The 23,311-nt window shown below is 35.4% G+C and overlaps 1 protein-coding gene across 2 annotated transcripts; it reads right to left on the bottom strand.

Annotated features, from left to right (window-relative positions):
• Positions 1-305: 305 nt before the first annotated feature.
• On the bottom strand, positions 306-23,103 carry LOC105043590 (thylakoid lumenal protein TL20.3, chloroplastic). 2 transcript variants are annotated; one of them, XM_073255751.1, is made up of 8 exons: positions 22,899-23,103; positions 22,641-22,809; positions 22,489-22,518; positions 18,826-18,932; positions 7,225-7,259; positions 6,016-6,068; positions 5,032-5,160; positions 426-697 (listed from the first exon to the last, which is right to left on the bottom strand). In XM_073255751.1, the coding sequence occupies exons 1-8, from the start codon at positions 23,011-23,013 to the stop codon at positions 661-663; spliced, it is 675 nt and encodes a 224-aa protein (XP_073111852.1). In that variant the 5' UTR covers positions 23,014-23,103; the 3' UTR covers positions 426-660. The 2 variants fall into 2 exon arrangements, with proteins under 2 accessions (XP_010919472.1, XP_073111852.1); XM_010921170.4 differs by lacking the exon at positions 6,016-6,068 and having other exon boundaries at positions 306-697; positions 22,899-23,100.
• Between the last annotated feature and the right edge of the window lie 208 nt (positions 23,104-23,311).

Genomic DNA, 23,311 nt, shown 5'->3' with positions numbered 1-23,311 from the left:
TGGCCATTTTCCGCTTGTAGATACTCTATTACCGGTCATTTATTGTTCAACTGATTCTGTGACTAGTCATCCTCAATCTATCTACAGGGGCCAGGCAGTTTGCATCTGTTAATGCGTCATATTCATCTATTGATCAGGACATGAGGTGATACTTTCGTATGGTTTGCCACCTTATGGAAGGTAAGAACTATTGGTGAATTTTCTACTTTAGGCATACCCAAGAGTGTGGTATACTGTGTCATCATCAAATGTTTTTGATGAACTGTGTGGGAGGTTGAACTCAGAGACCACCATTAACAAATATCTTACCAGGTCAAAATTTCTTTATCTTCCTGTAAAGAGTACCATCTCGTTGACAGAAATTAAATTTGATATCCGGAACCAAGAACCAACCGACCGTTCATATAAAAGATGACCTTTGTAGATTTACTTTTCAACTCTTAATTTCCTTTCCACCTAACTGTTGTGTACAACATCTGCTCCATTTTCAAGGATAAATCTTCACTCAGTTTGCATCACAAAGTCTGGTTGATTCATCACAGAACCCATCACGGTCCAGTAGTTTTGGAGGTGGGGCACTCAGGAGAGGGGAAGAAGGGCTTCCATAGGCGCTTCTTCGACTGTTCCCACATCCTAGACTTTTTCTTGTGCTCACTCCAGTCATCGGATTGGTACCACTTGCGTACTTGCACAATGCCTGCAATGGGTGAAACAACAACGTGTTATATAGAAAATACAGAATACGGAGATGGAACCGACCAACATGCAAGACAATCATCTAAAATTTTTAGAATATCACAGAAACAATACCTAGCGTCCCTAATTTCACTGGCTATAGTTGGTACTTTAGCGCACTCCATCGATCAAAGTCCAATCCCTCAGAATTTGTCTCCAAGCTAAGGCGTTCTTTGCAATAACCCAAGCTAGCAGCTCGGCTGATGGTCTGATTTAATAGGCATGGGCGCACGGCCCTCTTAACAGGCTCCTGTAGGAATTCGTGTTTCTAAACTAAGAACATGGTTCTTAGCAATAACCCAAGTTAGCAGCCCAGATGATGATCTGATTTAATAGGCGGGACAACTTGACATGATTCAAGTGACAAAAGATAACTCCTTGGGCCTACTTTTGTGCATTGATTCCATTTGCTTGTCCATCATGTTGGTGTACCACGTCCAAACAAACAGAATTGCCTTCACCACAAGAAGTCTTTAGGCAAAACTTCAACCACCTTCAGCTTCCCAAATTACAGCGAAATCTGAAGTAGAACTTTAAACACCGGCCATCATGTTCATCTCCCAAGGAAAAGCTTGTAACAACCCAAGTACTCATTTATAACGTGAGTATCATCTCCCTCCCGAGGCAACATCCATAAAACACTGCTCTCCATCTCTAACGTAATTAATAACACGCTTCTCAACTCATTTATGCATTATGAAAGGAGTTTTTTTCCCTATGAGAAAGGAATAGTTTCTGCATTTTCAAATATTTCAGTATATGATAAAAAAGCTTTAGTGAATAAGAAGAATGCTTAATGTTTAGCATGACTTTCTAATGAAGATTATGAGATCAATTGCTCTGACGCCTGTAAATACATAGATGCATACATGTACACAGTGGCGGATCTAGGAATTTTGTTTCGTGGGGTCAATATAATAAAAGAAGTAAGGAGCTGCAGAGAGTGAAAGAAGAAAGAAAATATAATAATAATATATTATTTTAAAAAATTATAAAAATTATAAAAAAATAATAATATGTAACATTTTAAATATCTTTTATAATAAAATATTATAAAAGAATATTATAGTAAAATTTAGATATTATTAAATGTTAAAATTATAATTGCTAACCAAAAATTATTCTAATCATATAGATTTGATATCAGTGAAAAAAGGAGAAGACAAAAAAACTAAAAGAGTGCTACAAAAAAAAGAAGCTAAAAGAAATATACCTAATTCAGATTAAGGAGAGAGACAAGAACATATAATTTTTTTATTGTATTTGGATTAATCAGGGTATAAAAAATAAATTGATGTGAGGTTTAAATATAAGTAGTAGATGGATGGGGACCATGAGGTTGGGGTGGGGTATTAAAAGACCAATAGAGAAGTAATGAACAAAGAAAGAGAGAATGAGAGTAAGTAGAAGAGAAGTCAAAGTGGTGTGAGAGAGGAAGACAGATGGGATATGAGTAAGAATATAGATCATAATTACTTTTTTTATCTTTTGATGTGGTCCTTCTAGAGTATAAAAAACAAATTGATATGCGGTTTAAATATAAAAGGTGCATGGATTGGATTGGGGTGAATATTAAAAGACAAATAAAAAAATAATTAATAAAGAAAGAGAAAGAAAGAAAGAGGGAGAGAGGTCAAAGTGGTTTGAGAGAGGAGAGAGAGGACATTTGAGTCATTAAAGAGAGAGAATATAGGTCCTAATTACTCTTTTGATGTAGTCATTTTTATCCTTTATTATTCAAAATTTTATATGAGATATGAGATCAATTCATAAAATTAGTGGGGTCAATTTTGGCTTTTCCTATTAGTATATATACATACCTAATGTTTTTTTATTTTTTTTTTGTGGGGTCAATTCATCCCACATTTACTCACATGCATCTGCTAATGCATGTACACGCATGCATCCATATACACATGCATTGGTGTGGTGCATGTTCAAGGCTTAAGAGTCCCATTAGATTATGATCTATATTGTCTATAAAAACCTACAGCCAAAAAGTGTTTTGGAGGTTTCTTATATATCCATCAAACACAAGTTATGCAATAGTTGGAGAGTAAATGAGCTAATAAATACTGTAGGCTGTATACAATATGAATCATGCCATCAATCTTGATTTAGACATCTATCATCATGTATAGAGCATCGTTCAACTCATTGATGCTTCTAAACTATAAATCAAACTGAGATTCTATCATGCTATTAGGTTATCTATTTTGAGACCACTTGATCCATGAGTAGAAAAACTTTTGAAGCTTCCACTCTATAATGGTTAAGCATTTACATTTGATCATGTAATAGCATGGATTTTTAATCAGCATGATTCATCATTGATTTTGCATCGTACTGTTGATGCTTCAATGTACTAGAAGGATGGTAACTTAACTCTCTCTCTCTCTCTCTCTCCTGTCTCTGTGTGTGTGATAGAGAGAGAAAGAGCATGCATGCATGCAACCGTGTTCTTTCAAAAGTATGTTTATGAGAAATGAAAAACTAAAAGTAGTAAAAGTATAAAATGTATATGAAAGTAGAATTATAAGAGGCCCCAAACCACATCATTAGTCATTAGCTGTTGGCATGGAGTTGACTTTAAGAAAGATCCTATAAGTCTCTCTGTTACTCAGTTCTAGATAACAGATGAAGAAAGATATGGCAAGGAATAAAGATGGTCTATGAGGACAATGAGTAGGAGACTTCACTGAAGTGAGGCAGAATTGAATAACAAGGACAATTGGTTGAGGAAAATTCCCCCTTACAGGGCTTTCATCTGTAATTCTTCCGTTCCTCATGTTTGACCTGGGGAATCTGACGTATTATAAGCTAGATAAATTTGATTCTTCTTTGAATTCCTATATATGTCAGTCCTTGGAAAGCTGGTGATATTCTTCTTTTTTTTTTATGTGCACAGTTCTTGATGCAGTCCTGTACTTTTACATTTTCCTATAAACGACCAGTTTGAACCAAGTCTGAAAAATAAACATAACCAACGCCAGTGGTGCTTTGGGTGCTCTATTAATACCTCCTATTTATGAAGGGGTGATCAAGATTAAGCTGCATGCATATTTCTTCACTTAAACATTGCTTTATGTAAACCACGTGTGTACCCTGAAGGACAACCTTACAAATGGCTTGTAGTATTCAAATTAGTCTAGATATTCTTAAACAAGCTAGGATTCTTTAAGCCTTGTGACATTTTTTGACCAAGGGCTTCATGAAAGTTACCATCTTACCTTTATACTGATCCGAAGTTTGGAGAAACTCAACAGTTGCTATGGTGTAGTATTGTACTAACAAGAAGTAAACCCAGCCTTGGTATATTTAGCTCTTCAAGACTACAACACATAACCTGGGTATAGGCCCAAATAAAAAATTTGATTCTTATATAGCAACACTACGTCAACACCTTAGGCCTTAATAGAGGCACCACCAGGGTCCCACTCAACCTACACCTAGATTCATTGGGGGCTTGGCCTTTAATTTTGACTCAAAACTCCATCCATTTAAGGACTGAGTTGGGTTCCCATTCAGGTCCAAGTATGTTAACACCCATACCCTATCCCATCACCCATTGGGTTTGAATCAGTCAAGGATCCAGTCCTGGTTAGAGTCTCAAGTTGGTACCAATATTTCACAAGTTCAACTCCCTTCATGTCCTTGGGACACTTTCATAGACACAAATTCCAAAGTAAAATTAATAATTCCACAAAAATGAGGAGGATATAAGAGTAAAGTCATATGCTGTACATCGAGTAAAGTATCAGGTTCTGGGTCGGGTTAGGTCCATAAAAATCAGCCCCTAGACCCTATTTTATTAAATTATCAGGTCTGGTTGGATCATGTTAGGTAACTGGGCCTAGAACCAGACCTAAGATTTTGCAATAGGTCTCTGGATCCAAACCCAGCACATAGGTCTACAGGTCCAGATCAGGTCTGGGTCAAGCTTGAGAAGTCCATATCTGTAGGTCAGTGACAGCCCTAAGTCCCTTCCTTCACCCTTACCCTTCTATCAAGGGATCCAAAGATATGCTGAATCAAACTCTTTCTACAATCTGTCTGCTACAAGTATATAGAATGCTTATGCCCAGTTGTTTACTTAAGCCAAGCCTTTGCTCATACAATGCGTCCTTCCCTTATTTAAATGTCGTCACTAAAATTTATGGGTAGAACAGATATAGATGAAAAGTGAACAAAACAGCAACTATAACAGTAAATTTTTAACATTATGTGAGATGCGACTCTAAGATTCCAAATACATGTTATGAGAGGTGATCCAAAACAAGGCATACATGATAATACCTGTTTTTGAGGTAGGTCCAGAACAGCATCACTGAAGTCAGCACCTTCAATGACTGCACCACCAAGATCACTTCGTGTGAGAACTGATCTAACGAGAACAGCATTTGTGAGATTAGCTTCATTGAGAACCTGCTCAGTAACATGTTTTACATTTAAAATCAACATGTGACCTTACGACAGAGTTAGGAAAGCTTGCAAATGTTATTGTCTTAAAAAAAAAATAAAGCACTCATACGGTTGATCCAATCGGCTCAACTCCAGGCTTAATAAATGGCCTAAATGCTTAATCTTGAAATTGATCGATCTCAATATATCTATTAGAATGACAAAGACAAAAACTTTGAATGTTCATGGAACCTACATATTTTATAATTTGCAGAAAACAGAATGATTAACTTTCAGTTAAGAGTAAAAATAATAGCATCATATGGTGTGCTTGATAGAGCTCAATGCACAAACGTAATAAGTCTGGAAATAGTAAGTATTCCTCCTTTTATTCATAATTCAGAAAACTACCATTTATTCTAGTGGCCTAATTCTGAGTTGCTTCTTTCTTTTTTCTTCCCTTTGTTTGGATGCACGTTTTTCTGGGGGAAGGGGTATGGGAGGTTTGGAGTTAGCATAGTTGTTTTCTGTAGTGGATGAGTTACTTTTTTATTTGGAGAAACATATAGCTTATCATTTATGATATACATGCTATATGCATAAATCTGTTCATTCTTTATACAAGGTTTTAAAGGGGTTACATGCATAATTTTTGTAATAGATATAGTCCTTACTGCAGTTATATGCATGATGTAAGCTTAGTATGGCAAAGTTGTCAATCCTAAAGAATCAATAGATGGCATTTTATGAAGCCATTACCAAATGATTACAAAAATCAAAAAGTACAGAGCACTTACATTTGTAATGTGGTGAGGTAAATGAAAAGAGGGACTCAAGGTTTTTCAAATCAAAATATTTAAAGCCAATTTCTTTTATTACCTGATAAGGAAATAACATTTAATCAGTGATCCTTGGTTTGCAGCTGGGTTTTCCTGAAGGTACATAAAAGATCCAACCAACATCAGCCATGGACAGGTTGATGTAGATTTTGCTTTCGTTCTGTTGTTTATTCAAGCAATCTTATCATCTTGATAGGTTTTGGGTTGAACCTCCGAATACATATTCTCATCCTCTTTTTTTGTCACCAAATGAATATTCCCAGCTTCTTAGAAAATATAAAGGCGGTATCTTTTGTTAAAAAAAATTGGAAGAACTGCAGCAGGAAAAGTAGTTTTTATATCTCCAGTGGCTTGTTGCTAATTATAACAGATTAGATTATCAGTAACCATAACCATGCAGATCAGCAGTCAGCACAATATGTGGACAATGCTGATACTTTGTATGCATTAGCATGGAAAGAAATGCAATGCTGAAGAGATTTACTTAACATACAAGAATACACTACTTCATCCAAATTATTAAATATTGATCTCTTTTAATGTTATAAATCATCTTACGTGTCGTTGCAAATTAATGTATAAATTAATGTGTTCTTTGTAGTTCCATGTGATAACCATAAATAAATTAACATTATACAACTGTCATCCACACATTGTAAGTGTTATAAGTATAAACTAGAAGAATTCATACACTAGAAGTCTCTAGGAAGTGAATATACTAGGTTGTCAAGCCTTTAGATCATCTCTCTCTCTGTATATAAGAAAATATCATTAGGGATGGTTCCTGATTGTCTCAAATAGAAAAAAAATGTGTCCATGATCATTAGGCATGATTTTAAAATTTAAAGTCAGGATAAAAGCCCACACTATTACCTACATGCTATATGTTTATATAGTATATATCATTTCAAAAATCATTTATATAGTTTGACATGCAGTGATATAGACCAGAACAGAACTGTATATAAATATATGCCCTTGTGGAGTGCCCACTGACAGAGAAGTTATAATTATTGTTCAACCTATTGGGAAGTGCATGCAAATATGGCATGCAGAATTCCTCTAGACAGAAAGCTTTCTCGTATTACAATGAATTATTTTCCAATACTTGGATATTTCACTAGCAGTTGCTAGACTTTTGTTTTATACATATTGTTTTAGAAACATTTGCTTTCAAGAAACTACAGAATATAAAATTCATAACACAAGGAAACTTTATAAGATTGTGCTACAAATCTATCAGCTTTACCATGCGATCCATTAAAGTATCACTCAAATCAGCACCTGCATAAGATAAAACAAGACATAATGTAGAAAATTAGATTTCAATAACTAATGATATGAGAAGGCTGTGGTCATATGCATTTTTTTTAATGTACAAAATAACCATATGGTCCGTATCATGCCCCAGGCAAAAACTACATGACACATGCTCTTAGTGAATGCGTGCAAAATTTCTTGTTGACAACTTACAAAAGCCATTTACATTTATAACAATAGTACGGAATTGTTTAAGCTATGAGATCCAACCGATGCACTTATTTGAAGACAAACTATGGTAGACTTACACATAAGTCTTAGCAACACTTTCACATTTCTATGCGCCACAAAATTTGCATTGTTAGATTCATGTTGTCCAAAATGGTGAAATTGTGTTCATTCATCATCTAAAACTAAAAGTTTGTGCATGGCATATCCCAAGTTTATGTATTTAAACATTTGTAGGAAATGATGTTCATTGCTGTACTGATTTACCGATCAATAAGATATGCAGTAGTCAGCCGTACCTAGAACCATCATAGTACTACAACAGAATGATGCCATGAATTAAGCATACTGAACAACAAGCATTTTTGAAAACAAACTTCTCTCTGTTACTATGGTTATTAACCATTACAAAGTGATTTAATGGTTTATAATAATGAAACAATACTGCTACAAATAGTTTGCATCTAAACAGTAACCTTTTATATATTTATAGGATTGTACTTTTATTTCAATTTTAAAAAACTACTGGATATTTCGACATGATATCATTATTACAGATAAAATGCATTTTTAATGGAAAATATTTCTATCAACTTCAGAACCCTTGTAATGTTGGTCAAGATGCAAAGGATGTCCAAACTATTGTTATAGTTTTTGTAAAATTTAAAGTAGCCATTATTTCCATCGGCAATACCACCCATTTGTCGCAGAACATCCCAATAAGTATCACTGAAAAATCTTGGATTCGATACTCTTTTGAAGCTACCTAGATTTTAATTTTAGGAAAAATTGAACAATCAACTAGAAAGTCCAAATAACTATTATGATATCATGCTGCCAAGGTGGCAAAGAAAATTTGCTTATTGAATTGAACCTTAAAAAATAAATACATGGTGGATTTCTGTGATCAGGAAAAAGCTAGCAAAAGGCTTTATAGACCATGTCCGAAACACAAGCATTGTAGGCCACTTGCAGATCTAATCATCTAAACAAGACCAAGCAGCTTCTTCATGTTATAATTTTATACACATGTTGAATTTAATATCTGTAGAGCTCTTGAAAATGGTCAGTGGTTTCCAAATGAGCATGCTTTTCTGTTGTAAATTGAATAGAGGGAATGGAACTTTCTTATGCCTTGCTTGATCCTAAAGGGTTGGACTCAGTTCCCTTGGGATATGATTATAGGGCAAGAAACATATGGTAAATTGGAAAAGTGACATGTAACTTCTCTATCAACCTATTGCTAGGGGATTTACACAGATTTGCAAGGATATGTAAAAAGTTAATACACCCCAGAAATCTTTAGCATATATCTGGGTGAGAGTTGATTGTCAAGAGCTTGAAGATAAATGGTGGACCATAACCGGAAATAGTTGGCATGCAATGTCTGTTAAGAGGAGGTTCACAACCTGTTCAGTGACCATGGCAAACTTTTTCTACTACATTTCATCTCTATTTCCTATTTTTTCCCTTTATTCATCACTTCATTTCCAGGATTAAGCACTTAGTATGATTGGTCTTTCCTTTAAAGGATCATTTATTAAATCAAAAAACCATTGAATAAAAGACCATGCGGGAAGAGATTAGTTTATATATACACCAAATCGTTTTCCATTTTCCTTTATTTTTTAAATTGCCATAAGATCTCCATGATGTTGATGCTTGATCTCTTGCTTTCAGTAACCTTTTTGACATAAACCAATGTGAAGAGTTAGTGCTGCCCGGAAAGCATTTGCATGAAAACATGGAAAAAGGTCCAGCTGAGTAGTGTTCATATAATGGCTGCATTAGTTCAGATCAAGTAGAGACAGCCCCATACAAATGCAGCAAAGCTTTGCAGATTCAAGCACAGCAACCTATTATAATAGTGGTGGAACATGAAGGGTTTTAAATCTTTAAGCCTTGATGACTTACATGAACATCCTCTTTAAGGATGCAACTGACAATCCAATTCAAAAATGGATATGCATGTCTAGATTCAAAAAGGGATCTCAAGCCAAGAGAGCTACCATGTAGATGATAGGTCTTATAGATGAATATTAAGAAAAAGAGAATGGGAATGTTTGAGACCAGATCGGTTGGGCTGTACATAAATTGTTAGGTAGACATCACATAATCAACCTTAAGATTGCACTGGAAGAAAGAAAGAAAGAAAACGCTTAGCCTTTTTAGTTTAGCCAAGCTCCTCCTGAATTTTTATGCCATTAGGACAACAAAATTAAAGATTACAAGACTAAACTCACCAAAGTAACCTTGTGGGCCAATACTTAAGGATATTGTATCATGGATTAAAGTTCCATGTTGGGCTGGTCCATGAAATACCCTTATTATCTTGTGTAATGGTTCATGCATGCACCGGCAAGGATTGATACAGACTGCAAAAGGACTCAAATTTTCTTATTACGAGCCTTAGCACATAATCAAGCATCTGATTGGCAAAGTATGGTATATGCCAATCTATGATCCATATGGATGATTTAATCCGAGGTACGCCATCTTGGTATCAGGCCCCATATTAGTGCCACCATATTAATATATTGGTATGCTCGGCATGACGGCCAGTTCAGCATTACCGAATGTTGGTATACTCCCTGTATTGCATACTGGTATTGAACCAATACGATATGCCTTGTACCGCCTAGTTTGGTACACCCATTACCACCTAGTTCAATATACCCCATATTGCCTAGTTTGGTACGATATAGCATACCTTGCTTTAATCTTGTGAGCCTATTGATGTATCTTAAATATAACCGCAAGCGCATGGTGTGTAATGTAGTACGTTCGGCGAGTACGGATCGATCCCACAAAGAACTGGATATTTGAATCATATTCAAATTCTTGCTCAGGCGAGCTTTAACAGAGAGGAGGAGAATTTGTCGGATTACATTGGATTACCAACTACCAAAGCAGTAAAATCATTAAATACAGAAATAAATAATCTAAAAGATCTAAAACTTTTAAATCCACTAGACCAATGATTTAGATAGCCTTTCTATGATTTCTTTTATGATGTCTCTTGATTAAGGTATAAAGCATGAACAAGTATGAACCATAAAGAGACTTCACTCAACTATGATCCATCAAGCATTTTGCTTTCACCTTAATTAAAAAATTCTCCTTTCAACTACTTCTCTTGTGTTACCCAAGTATGGGCTATGAAGGGGCTCAAACCCAACTATAACCCATCAAAATTTTTCACAAAGAAGAAGAAGAAATGATTTTAAAAGATTTGTGAGCCTTCTACCTATATTCCCTCTTACACTGAATCAAACATGGACTATGAAAGAATTTTGACCCAATTATAGCCCATCAAGTTTCTTGGCAAGAGAGATAAAAGAAGAACTCTAAAAATTAAAAGCTCGCAAAGAAATTCAAAGAAGAAGACTTCTAATTATGGTCTAGCTTCATCACAAATCCTAAGAGGATTGCTTAGCTAGACATAAATTGATTTGAAGCAAATATAAAATATAACTATGCTAATTGCGGAAATTTAAAATTGCAGAAATTAAAGGATGCAGAAAAATAAATGCAAGAATTTAAACTACCCTAATGCTGAAATTCAAAATTGCATAAATTAAATTGAAGGGAAAGAAACTAATTTATTGCTGGAATAAAATTTCTGATATAAAAATTATTAACTCCTAAGCCATTAACAGGGCTTGAAGTTGGAATAGAAAATTAAAATAAAAGAAAAAAAAAACCTAAACTAGGATCTCTTCCTACAATCTTCTTCTACAGAGTCTTCTGATTCTCGCACCTCTCCCTGACTGACTCTCCTTCTCGTGTATAGGAAGGGTGGCACATGGGCCCCTACAAGAGGTATAGTGTGGAGAGAGATATCTAAGAGTAAAGGCATTGGTCTTTATTTATAGATGTAGGAGGAAGAAGGTTTTCATGCTTTTCCGATGTGGGACTAAAGGAAGAGCTTTTATTATTTGTTCTGTTACACGTTCCGCCGCGTATCCGCATCCCAGCATTTGAACCGCATAAGAGCTGCATCTTTGTTGTTACTTTTTGGCGTGAAGCTCTGCTTTTCCTTGTTTGCACCCGTGTAAATCCACCTCGCTTGTTTCCGCATTAAGCCACCAGCGCCAGCCTTTAAGCCACATCCAATTTTAAATTTCATGCTCCCAGCGTCCGCACTAGGCCTTATGTAATAAGTCATCTGGGAACCTTCATATTTAATGCTCATGTGTCCACTTAAAACCTAGCCACATGGCCACCTCCATGCCTTCTTTAAATTATTTCCTCAAAAGCCATGAGCCCATTCTCCTTGGCTGACTCCCAATCCACGTAAGACCATTTGAAACCTAGCCATTGTTTTGAGCATTGAATGCTCATGGGCCCACCATTTTAAATGCCATTTTCTTCCTTAAAGAATCATTTCTTTTATTATAATACCATGTGCATCCCTAGCTTCACCCACACACAGCGCCCACAGCTCACCTTGTGCCACTTCAATAACTCCCAATTACACCTTTTGGACCGCATGTTGTTGTCTCCTTTGATCATGGTGTATTCACATTCAACATGGGTCCCCTTCCTTTATATTTTTAATCCAAGCTGCCATGTCTCATGCTTCATGCCGTGTTCACAGTCTATGGGTCTTTGAATTTGGGCTAGATGATTTCATAAATATTTTTCTATGCATAACAATTTTTAAACATTATTTGGCCAGCCCTTGAGTTGATTGCTTGATTCACTCGAATCTGAGCCAAATTGAGTCTAGTTTAATTGTATGTGCCCAATCTCTGTTTATCTGCAAAATAGAATAAGAAGCATCAAATTCTACAAAGATTAAATCAATTAATAACAAATTAGATGCTTCTAATATGCTAATTCAAGTGTTTATCATACTCCACAATTTGAACTTTACTCATCCTCGAGTAAAGAAAGAATTTAGAACTACGTACCTTTTAGCTTAGAGTTTAAATTTTACTGAGTAATTTTTTCAAAGAGCCATTGATGTTCAGTAGAGCGAGAGTGAAGTATGTCATCGGGATATTAGTATTTAACCAATATAAGAATTAAGTGAAGAACATTGAACCTTTTCTAAATTTTTTCTAAATTGCCTCTACTTTTATCTCTAAATCATTTACCTTCACATGGGTGAGTATATTGTTATTTCCGTCCTTCATTTATTATAAAAGTATTTTCATATTGTCCACTTTTTGATGCGAACCATAACACTTAAACGAAGGGGTTTGATTATTCGGTGGGAGATCAATGTTTAGATTTTTTTTTTTTTAACGTTGTACTGCTATTAAGTGTCTTAACCCATTAAGCTTCCTATCTGATCCATGTAATGAGTTTTCAGTCAATGACCCACAAATCAGATGACTTTAGGATACTAGGTATAAAATACTTCTCGAGCTTACTTACTCGAATCAAACAATGAGTTAAAACTAGCCTTACAACGAGCTTTTTGTCCTTCTCACTTTTCGATGCGAACCTCAATACTTGCTCAAGTAAAGGGCCGATTACTTGGTGAGAAATACTTGAAAACTATTTTATTTTCATATTTTTTTTATTATGAAGAAACATATAGTTACTCTACACTAGCCCATAAGAAGTAAATTCTTCTTTGATAAAGTAGGAGGAATTTAGAAATGCTCACAGAAAAAATATTTATGTTTTAAACTTAATCTTTATTAGATCTTCTTAATACTTAATCTCTCAGTATCTCACAAACTTTCTGATCTGTGCATCAATTTACTTAAAAAAAAAAATTGCTTAGTCCAGCTTGATTCTTTAAGCGTAATCGGGTGCCTAAACGCTAAATGCTAAGTTACTCAAGGACTTTAAAATTATTATTATTACTATTTTATTCTTCTCCCTCCAACTTAATCGATATTGTCCTCAATGGAGAAAGAAAAATAGAGGATGTAATAGATAAAAAAAACAGAAAAGAATACACCTGACTCACTGTGTTTTTAATTTAGCAGAGGCCATTAGATGTCCTTGAGGATGCATACTTGATTCTTCCCCCCAACTTATTTGACATAGTCCTTATTGAAGTAATAGAAATAAAAACTTAAACAAACTAAAGAGAAAACTGAAATTAAACTGCAAAGATCTAGGTTGCCTCCCAGGAAGTGCTAAGTTTAATATCTTCAGCTAGATGCTAAAAGAGTGCTTATTCTATTTCTGCCCAAATCTTATCATGGATCTATAATTCCTTACATGATTCGGACTCTTCCTCAAAGTATTTTCTATATGGGACTATTATGTGACTCATTTCCCTGATAACTAACAATTTTTTCTCTACAATTAGATCTAGGTATAGCTTAAGTAATAGTCGGGATTCTAAAGAACCTAGATCTATATACTCGATGTGCTGAGGGAGTGTTTCTGATCCCCTATTGTTGCCTCATCTTCTTTAGGCAAAAGTTCAACCAATGTCATAAGGGGTTCAACTAGTAATTCTGATCTTGACTGACTATAATGGTCCTAGGTGTAGATACCTCATTATTATTATCAGCTTCAGGTATCTCTTCTAGTTTCTCAGACCTTAATGTTCTCAACTGATCGAATTGATCTTTAAGTTCTAGACCATTTTGGGCTCTAGGGTCAACCTTAAATTGGCTTGATAATTTGCCTTTTTCTTGTTCACTAACCACTGTATCAGCTTGGCCCAATTGTATTAATAACTGGTTAGCCGTTTGCATGAAATTACTGAGAGTATTTGTCATGTCTGAGGTTGATTGTGCTAAGACTTCTAAACTCTTTTCTAATGTATTGGCTCCTTCCTCAAGATCTAAACCTGGTTGATTGTTCATTGCTTGGTTGGATCTTAGGTAGAGCTGATAAAAAATATGGGCTCCTAATATTGCATCTTATGATCATGTAAAATTGAGATGATTTTCCCATCCTGGGTTATAGGTTGGTGCATAAGATTCATTCATATATCTTTCATTGAATATACTTTCCTATATGAACCTTTTTGGGTTAGACTCATCAAGTAAGGACACTCCTCCACAACATGATCTGATGCATCGCATCCAGTGCATATGGGTGCTAGAACTTTGTTAAATTAGATATATCTTTCGAATTCTAAAGCTTCAATTCTACTGATTAAAGTTATAATTCTAGTATCTTCAAACTCCCTTGTATAAATGTATGCATCTTCAATTCCAATGAATATAGGATGCATGTTAATTGTTTAAGGGCCAATTGTACAATTGTTGGTTAAGAATCTAATTTTAGATGGTTGGACGGAGCTAGTCGGGTAACATAGGTCCTGCAGGATTTTAGGTTGTCTAATGGAATCCATTTCTTCCTCAGTGACCTTATAATCTTGTAAGCTTAGATTGTGTTTAACCAATCATCATTTTATCCTAGTAGAATTTTTTTTACTTATATTTTTTTAATTTTATTTTTTTTGACGAAGCAAGAGAAGAAGAGATAGAGGAGAGGAGAATTCTAAAGGTGAGAACCTAGAGGATCCTAAATCTAAAAGTGATAGAGAAGAGTGCTTTAATTAGATTTAAATTTCTTTATTAGCAAACAAGTTGTACAAGAATTGAACTCTATCTAGGATTAGCCTATATCTAGACAGTTCTTAATTGTCAAGGTTGCTTTCGAGCTCTTCAAGTCGAAAGCTAACCAATCAACTAGCTAGATAAGTGTAAGATCGGTGGGAGGCTCCCGTGATCTCGCAACGGACCTAATCAGAGAACCACCTTTCTTCAAACATAGTTTCCGAACTACTTACCTAAATACCAGCTAATTGATCAACTCTAACTCGGTCCAACTCTTAGGATCCCTTGTCCTAGTGAGCTCGAATGTCCCTAGGGTTGACGTCTTTTGATTTTAAATTACAGGCTTAAATCAATGCAAAATGAGGGATGATGGTTTTTGGGCTAAGAAAGGATGATCAAATCTCCATCTTATCTTGTTTAATGGGTTAAGTGCCCTTAAGCTATTTTATGTAAAATGCAATGAAAATACAAGAAAGATGTCCAATACAGATTGAAGCTTTTAAGATTTAATGAGTCTCTCTATGTTAGTTAAATGTTACGTGATGTCAATTGTTTTTAAGATTAGAATTTTGTTTTTTGATTTTGCGAAAAAGTAAGTTCGAGTGATTAAGTCTGAAAAAAAATTTAACTAAAAGAGCAAGGAATCTAGATACATTAAAACTAAAAAGCACGAAAAGCAAAAATTTAGATACAAATTAAAACACGCCAAATTCTCCGACAACGACGTCAAAAACTTGATGTGTCTTAAATGTAGCCACAAGCGCACGGTGTGCAATATAGCATTTTTGGCGAGTACAGATCGATCTCATAAGGAACTAGGTGTTTGAATCGTATTCAAATTCTTGCTCCAGCGAGCTTTAACAAAGAGAAGAATTTGTCGGATTATATTGGATTACTAACTACCAAAGCAGTAAAATCATTAAATACAGAAATAAATAATCTAAAAGATCTAAAACTTTTGAATCCACTAGACCAATGATTTAAATAGCCTTTCTATGGTTTCTTTTATAATATCTCTTGATTAAGGTGTAAAGCATGAACAAGCATGAACCATGAAGAGACTTAACTCAACTATGATCCATCAAGCATTTTACTTTCACCTTAATTAAGATATTTTCCTTTCAACTACTTTTGTGTTATCTAAGTATGGACTATGAAGGAGTTCAAATCCAACTATAACCATCAAAATTTTTCACAAAGAAGAAGAAGAAAAGACTTTAAAAGATTTGTGAGATTTCTACCTATTATTCTCTCTTGCACTGAATCAAACATGGACTATGAAGGGATTCTAATTCAACTATAGCCCATCAAGTCTCTTGGCAAGAGAGATGAAGGGAGAAGAACTCTAAAAATTAAAAGCTCGAAAAGAAATTTAAGGAAGACTTCTAATCATGGTCTAGCTTCATCGCAAAGCCTAGGAGAATTGCTTAGCTAGACAAATTGATTTGAAAAAAACATAAAATATAATTTGCTAATTATGAAAATTTAAAATTACAGGAATTAAAGGATTGCAGAAAAATAAATGCACGAATTTAAACTACTCTAGTGCTGAAATTAAAAATTGCATAAATTATATTGAAAGAAAAAAAACTAATTTATTGCTGGAATAAAATTTTTGATACAAAAATTATTAACTCCTAAGCCATTAACAGGGCTTAGAGTTGGAATAAAAATTAAAATAAAAGGAAGAGAAAAACCTAAACTAGGATCTCTTCTTACAACCTTCCTCTACAGAGCCTTCTGATTCTTGCATCTCTTCCTGACTGACTTTTCTTCTCGTGTGTTGGAAGGGTGGAATAAAGTGGAACAAGGCTAAAGAATTTAAAAGGTGGGTATTCCCACCTGTCACGCGGCCCCTACAAGAGGTATGGTGTTGAGAGAGATATCTAAGAGTAGAGGCATTAGTCTTTATTTATAGTTGGAGGAAGGAGGTTTTTATGTTTTTCCGATGTGGGACTAAAAGAAGAGCTTTTATTATTTGTTCTGTTACACATCCCGCCGCATATCCACGTCCCAACATTTGAACTGCGTAAGAGCCGCATCTTTGCTATTATTTTTCCACGTGAAGCTCCGCTTTTCCTTGTTTGCACCTGCGTAAACCCACCTCACTTGTTTCTGCGTGAAGCCACCAAGACCAGCCTTCAAGCCACGTCCAATTTTAAATCCCATGCTCCCAGCATTTGCACCAGGCCTTATGCAATAAGTCATTTGGGAACCTTCATATTTAATGCTCATGTGTCCACTTAAAACCCAGCCATATGGCCACCTTCATGCCTTCTTTAAATTCTTTCCTCAAAAGCCGTGAGCCCATTCTCCTTGGCTGACTCCCAATCCATGTGAAGACCATTTGAAACCTAGCCATTGTGTTGTGCATTGAATGCTTATGGGCCCACCATTTTAAATGCCATCTTCTTCCTAAAAGAATCATTTTTTTTATTATAATATTGTGTGCATCCCTGGCTTCACCCACACACAGCACCCTCAGTTCACCTTATGCCACTTCAATAACTCCCAATTGCACCGTTTGGACAGCGTGTAGTTGCCTCCTTTGATCATGGTGTATTCACATTCAGCATGGGTCCCCTTCCTTTATATTTTTAATCCAGGCTGCCACGTCTCATGCTTCATGCCGTGTTCACAATCTGCGGGTCTTTGGATTTAGGCTAGATGATTTCATAAATATTTTTCTATGCATAACAATTTCTAAACATTATTTGGCCAGCTTTTGAGTTGATTGCTTGGTTCATTTAAATCTGAGCCAAATTAAGTCTAGTTTAATTGTATGTGCCCAATCTTTGTTTATCTAAAAAATAAGATAAGAAGCATCAAATTCTACAAAGATTAAATCAATTAATAACAAATCAGGTGCTTCTAGTATGCTAATTCAAATGTTTATCACCTATGCATTTTATCAAAAATCCAACAATTGATACCTGATTACTTAAAAACTGCAATATAAAAAATGAAAAGAGTATGGTTGCACCAGGAATTCTCAATGGAGATGTATCAGTCTATATGGAGCAAAATCTAGGTTTGTTTCTTAGGGGTAAGTTAAGGAACTTCATACAAATGCTCAAATTACCTCTAGAAGAACAACATGACTCCTTCATTCAGATGACCATATTTTCCTAGGCTTCAACAATGTCATGATTGATATTCTATTTTGATCTTGCAACAAGGGTCTAGGTTCAGGCCCGTTAAGCAGGCCAGACCCAAAGACCTGCAGTAAGCACCCAACAATTGTTTCTGTTGTGAAAGGCTGAAAGACTCAGAAGTTCACCAACACCTTAAATAGCCAAAAGAATCAGTGATGTTAACTAAATGATGTCAGATGAATTAAAACAGTCAAATACTTGTATATAATTTTTGGATTGTTTGAGATAACTGAACTTTTGAAAGAAAATTTTAATTTTAAAAATTTGCTTTTTACTTAAATATAGGATAGACGAAATATAACAAATTAAGAACCTTTCGGTAATGTCCAAGAATTCTTCAATTATGGCCTTAGATCAGCATCAGTTTGCAAAGGAATATTTTTAGTTAAAAGAATTACAACTACGTAAGTAGTAAGCACCTTCAGACATAGTTAAACTAATGTTGGACAACTGATTTGAATGGGAAGATTCTAGATAGTCTCCACCAAAGGGTACAAATTACCGAAAGATGTCAGTAATTGTCTTCCTTATGGTATGAAATCAACCCTGACACAGACACAAATGTATAAGTGCGGCATAGAACTCCAACTTTAAAAGGATGGGATGCCAAATATATGGTTGACATAGACAAATAGCTTAAATGCCACAAGATAGAAAAAAACAAAAATTTGTTTAACAACATGTACATAAGAGTAGCATTATCAAAAATTTGCAAACAGTTACCTGAAAAATTTGCTTTATAAGCGACTGCCTTTTCAAGATAAGCACCATTGAATGTTGAACCACTAAAATCAGATTCTCTCATATCAGCAGCAGTGAAGTTAGCCCTTCTGTAGTATATACATTGCATTCTTAAGAAATCATGACCAAGTATAAACTGCACAATGAAGTATTTGAGAAAGTTGTGGCCACTTAGAAGGTAATGACCAAGAGAATATGCTAGTGGGCTACATGAGCTTTTGAGGATGTGTCATAGAAGTGTTCCATTATTTCACTTATAGCTAAGGTTCAAGATGACTTCCAGAATATTTATTGCTTCACTTTTCAAGTGGATAAGCAAATAATTAGTTTCTATATAAGCTTTTCAAAGAACAAGTAACAAAATAACAGGAAACAAGGCTACTGAAATTATTAAGGTTATACTGGGACGTGAGTAATTATTCTTATCACTTATAATATGAGAAGCTAATTTCCAATAATCCATCTGGAAAAATGACATGCACCACTCATGTTAGAGATTTTCCATTTTGATCATTTAGTAACATTTCCTAAATTTCCTAATCATGCATTCGCTTGAATATGGAAGTAGGAACTGAAGCAATACTGCTGCAGATGTTGAGATTCAGTTCTCAAAAATTTTTGGAAGTAACATGTTGCGGATCTATGTCCTGATAAAGTGGAGCATTCTTACAAAGTTCCTTGGGGCACCAAAACCTGCCAAACCTCACAGGATTCCTTATAGGACTACCGTCCCCTTAATGCTCCTTTCATTGGTAAACATGCTTGGCATGCTGCTTTGTGCAATGTGTATGTGGCATATTGTCTAAAGTGTTACCATGGCAAGACTAGTATCTGATAATGTAAGTTTGCAAGTATTCTGCAAGTCTTATAAATGACAAGTAACTAGTTCAAATGTACCATCCGTGATGATATTAATATGTACACAGATAGTACTCAGAAGCATAATTCAAATTTCACCTAGAACAAGCAGGTACAATTTCCGAAAGTGACATTATTGACTCCATATGGCTTTTATGATTAAGGTCATAAATATTGATCTTGAGCTACTGCAACACGAAAACTGAACTTACTGATTAAGCTTCATTGTATTCTAAATTTCTTACAGATGAAATCTTCTTATTCCTTTGATCCTTTGTTTTACTATGATACAAAAGACTGTTTATATTTAGACAACCAATAGTTAAGTAAAAGACTTCATATTGAAATTCATATGCATTAACAGACTGGGACACTCCTTGACTGGCTTGGTTGGACTGCTTTGTCTACTCAGCCTGGCTACCATTAATTTACCATTTCAAAGCACCATCCTTGGTTAGAAGTTGATTAATGCAGACTGCCCAGTTATAGATTAAACTTGTTCACTATATGTGGCTTCCACTAACCGGTACTTTCGGATACCTATATTTGTGTCACATGCGATGCCTAGTGTCAAATATTGCAGCTGAAAACCAATTTCTGAAGTGCACATACAAAAGAAACTAGTAAAAATGGAGTCATTCTCTTCATAACTAGAAGTTGACTACTTATCTATGCTCCCTAGGTTGCAAAGCTCTTATTCTTAATTCTTTAAATTAACATTTTAAATTACAGATGATCAAAGTAGATAACTAAAAATCCCAAATAATGAATATATTCTAAAACAACATCTAATGTATTGTATTGGCCTATTTATTTTTGTTTTCTACTATTTACTATTTTAATAATTGTGTATTTTAAGACCTTTATTAATTTCTGTTGACGTGTTAAAAACGGAACAAGAACTGCCAGAGCTGCCAAAGTTGAAACACAGTTTACTTGATTGAAATCAAGACCAGAGCTGACTTGGGTTAGTTTATAGGAAGTGTTCCAGAGTTGTGGAACTTATCTTAAATAATCACAATTTTTTTTCCACTATAATTTAAATTCAAAAGCTTTTTTAAGCTGAACTTTCCTCTTTGTAGCCAAACAACTCAATATTTTGAACTCTAGTTCCTTGTCGTCAAACTCCTCCATACTGTAAGCTTGGCCTACTTTTATCACAATACACTGGGAAAGCAAGAAAATCCATAATGAAGGAGAAAAGGAAGGCTGCCCTTGCCCATTTTTAATCTGTGGGGACTTATCAGGGCACTCAGAATAGCATTTTACTTGGACCCTTGGTATAAAGGCCAGAACCTCACCTAAAAAGGCTAGTCAGATGGTTATTAATTGGTGTTTTGAACCATGCATATTTATCCTGGTATGGAGCCAATGATCTCATGCCAATCTCTGCATTATTTCAAGGAAACCTATTTGCACTTACGAGGCTTCAAAAATAACAAAAACAGAGAAGAAAGTTCATGGATATTGTTGTCTCTAGATACTCAATATCCACGTTTACATAAATGTATTTTTCTTTTGATAGCACATCCATCCTCTATGGTCCATTCCTACTCTCCAAGTATATAGACTAAAGAGAGATCAAGTTTATCAAATTCTCTCCAAACAATCATATTTGATGAATTAACAGTTGTCCATCAAATGTTCCTTCTTTTGAATAAATCACATGCATTGCACATGACCAGAACTAATATATCTACAATGAGTTGTTGGTTTTATAAGAAGGGATGCATAGTAAAAGGGGAAGCATATCGGACATGTAGGATTGATGCTCTTCCCTGGTCTTCAAGGAAGTTAATTGTTATTCCTTTATAAATCACTAAAGCTGTTGGTATTAATGCATTATTGCATAGTACTTGGCTGTTGTAGTCTAGGAGTGGGCTATCCTAAGTAGTTCGTTTGTTTCATTGGCACTACTGTAGTAACAGCATACATTATCACTTGATTAGAACTAATGGTTGATAACACTATGCTCATTTTTACAAATTCATGGATTATTAAAGATCCGTTCACAAAACAACTGAGGCAATCTGAGTTTGTGAAGCTATAAAAGATGATTAAAATGTGACTATGAGAAAAAGATCGGTCCAAGAGAGGATGTGATTTCATTAGCCAAACAAAATAAGAAAGTAAAGGTGGACGTTCTGACATCTTTAAAGGTAATGATACCAGGGAGCCACATTTTAGTTGGACAGAAGATGTTTGCTTCATTTAACTTAGTATTGGAGTAGCATAACTAAGCCAGTCCAGGTGATAGTAATATTTTGAGCTTGAATCACACTTTTGTTTTAAATCAATTTGTTCTTTATAGAAGGGATATCTCCTCTGTCCATTTGAGCTCACTTACCTGTATCTCCATCCTCTACTGCTTAACTATGGTTTTCTAACATTTTCATCCAAATGGATAGATGGCATTAGATGTTCAACTAACTACATCTAACAAGATGCAAAAATCATAAAATCAACAGATTAATCACTAGAGATAATCTCCATGACTGCTGGGTCGATGCTTAACATATGGCATGTTATATTTATATGAGGCATTCAAATTCACCAAGTTTCAAATTTCGACACAGAAAGGATGACAATAATGACTTGAGGGAAAAATAAAATCATCAAATTTTCTCAAAAAAGGGGGTCAATTTTATGCATATCATAAACTTTAATTTCCTCCAAACCTTGTCAACACCACTAGCTCTGTACATTAGCATCAAAAAATAACACGCTTAACTCTCAATACAGATTATGAGCAAAAAAATATACGAACTGAAAAGGCAAAGATACTACCTGAAATTTTCGTTGACATGTACGGCTTTCCTGCTCAATGAGACCAAACAAACAGGAAAAATAGAACAAAAAAGATATTACGATGAATTTAAACAAAAAAACAGTCGATCTGGACAACAAAACGGACAGAGAAACTAGTTTAAGAGCCGAACTTGAGATCCGCGGAACCAAATTGAGCAGCGGAACCTATGCCGAACTCGCCCCGTACATTCGCTTCGTACTTATTGAGGTCGGCCATCGCCGTCATGGGTCCGATGCCACCGAAGCTCACGATAGCAGCGGCTAGCGCTGTCGGGACGACCGCTCGCCACTTCTTGGGTTCTGTACTCAGGAGACTCAAACATTAATACATAGCACATTAACTGTTTGGTTAAATGCCTCAGCGAGAAGCAGATGGTAAAGACACTCGCCGGAGCTGCTGCAGACGATGAGAGTCGAGGGAGGCCACGCATGACGCCGCACGCGAGAGGGAGAGAGCGTTCTGGGTGCTGCAGTCGCGAGCGGAGAGGCGGAGGCGAGGGCCATGACGTGAGGGAACGGAGACGAGAATGGGATACTGGAGGTGAGAGAAGATGAGCGGAGGTGGGAGGAGGGAAGAGGTGAGAGTTAGAAGCCATGATGCGGAGGCGTGGAGGATCCCGATTTGGTGTTTTCTGGCTCGGGAGCAAACACGTGTGACTGCTTCGAAAGTTTTCTATCCACAAAACGAATATCTTTATTCGCGGCTACAGAGAAAATAAAAATTTAAGACTGCAAATTAGTCGGTTTCATCTGAATCCAATCAGGTCCGATCTATTTAGATCCGCTTCTGACCCAATTTAAG

Source organism: Elaeis guineensis, chromosome 4 (genome assembly GCF_000442705.2).
Source record: "Elaeis guineensis isolate ETL-2024a chromosome 4, EG11, whole genome shotgun sequence".
Classification (NCBI taxonomy): domain Eukaryota; kingdom Viridiplantae; phylum Streptophyta; class Magnoliopsida; order Arecales; family Arecaceae; genus Elaeis; species Elaeis guineensis.
Note: the sequence above shows the minus strand (reverse complement) of the source record. Positions and strands in the feature narration are given on the sequence as shown.

What these genes read in the sequence shown, in the direction of transcription:
- LOC105043590 (XM_010921170.4), bottom strand. Translation starts at nt 23,013, where the DNA reads ATGGCCCTCGCCTCCGCCTCTCCGCTCGCGACTGCAGCACCCAGAACG. An exon ending in CATCGTCTGCAGCAGCTCCG is followed by an intron (nt 22,810 to 22,898) that starts GCGAGTGTCTTT and finishes TCCTGAGTACAG; the next exon opens with AACCCAAGAAGTGGCGAGCG. An exon ending in TGGACCTACCTCAAAAACAG is followed by an intron (nt 698 to 5,031) that starts GTATTATCATGT and finishes CACCCATTGCAG; the next exon opens with GCATTGTGCAAGTACGCAAG.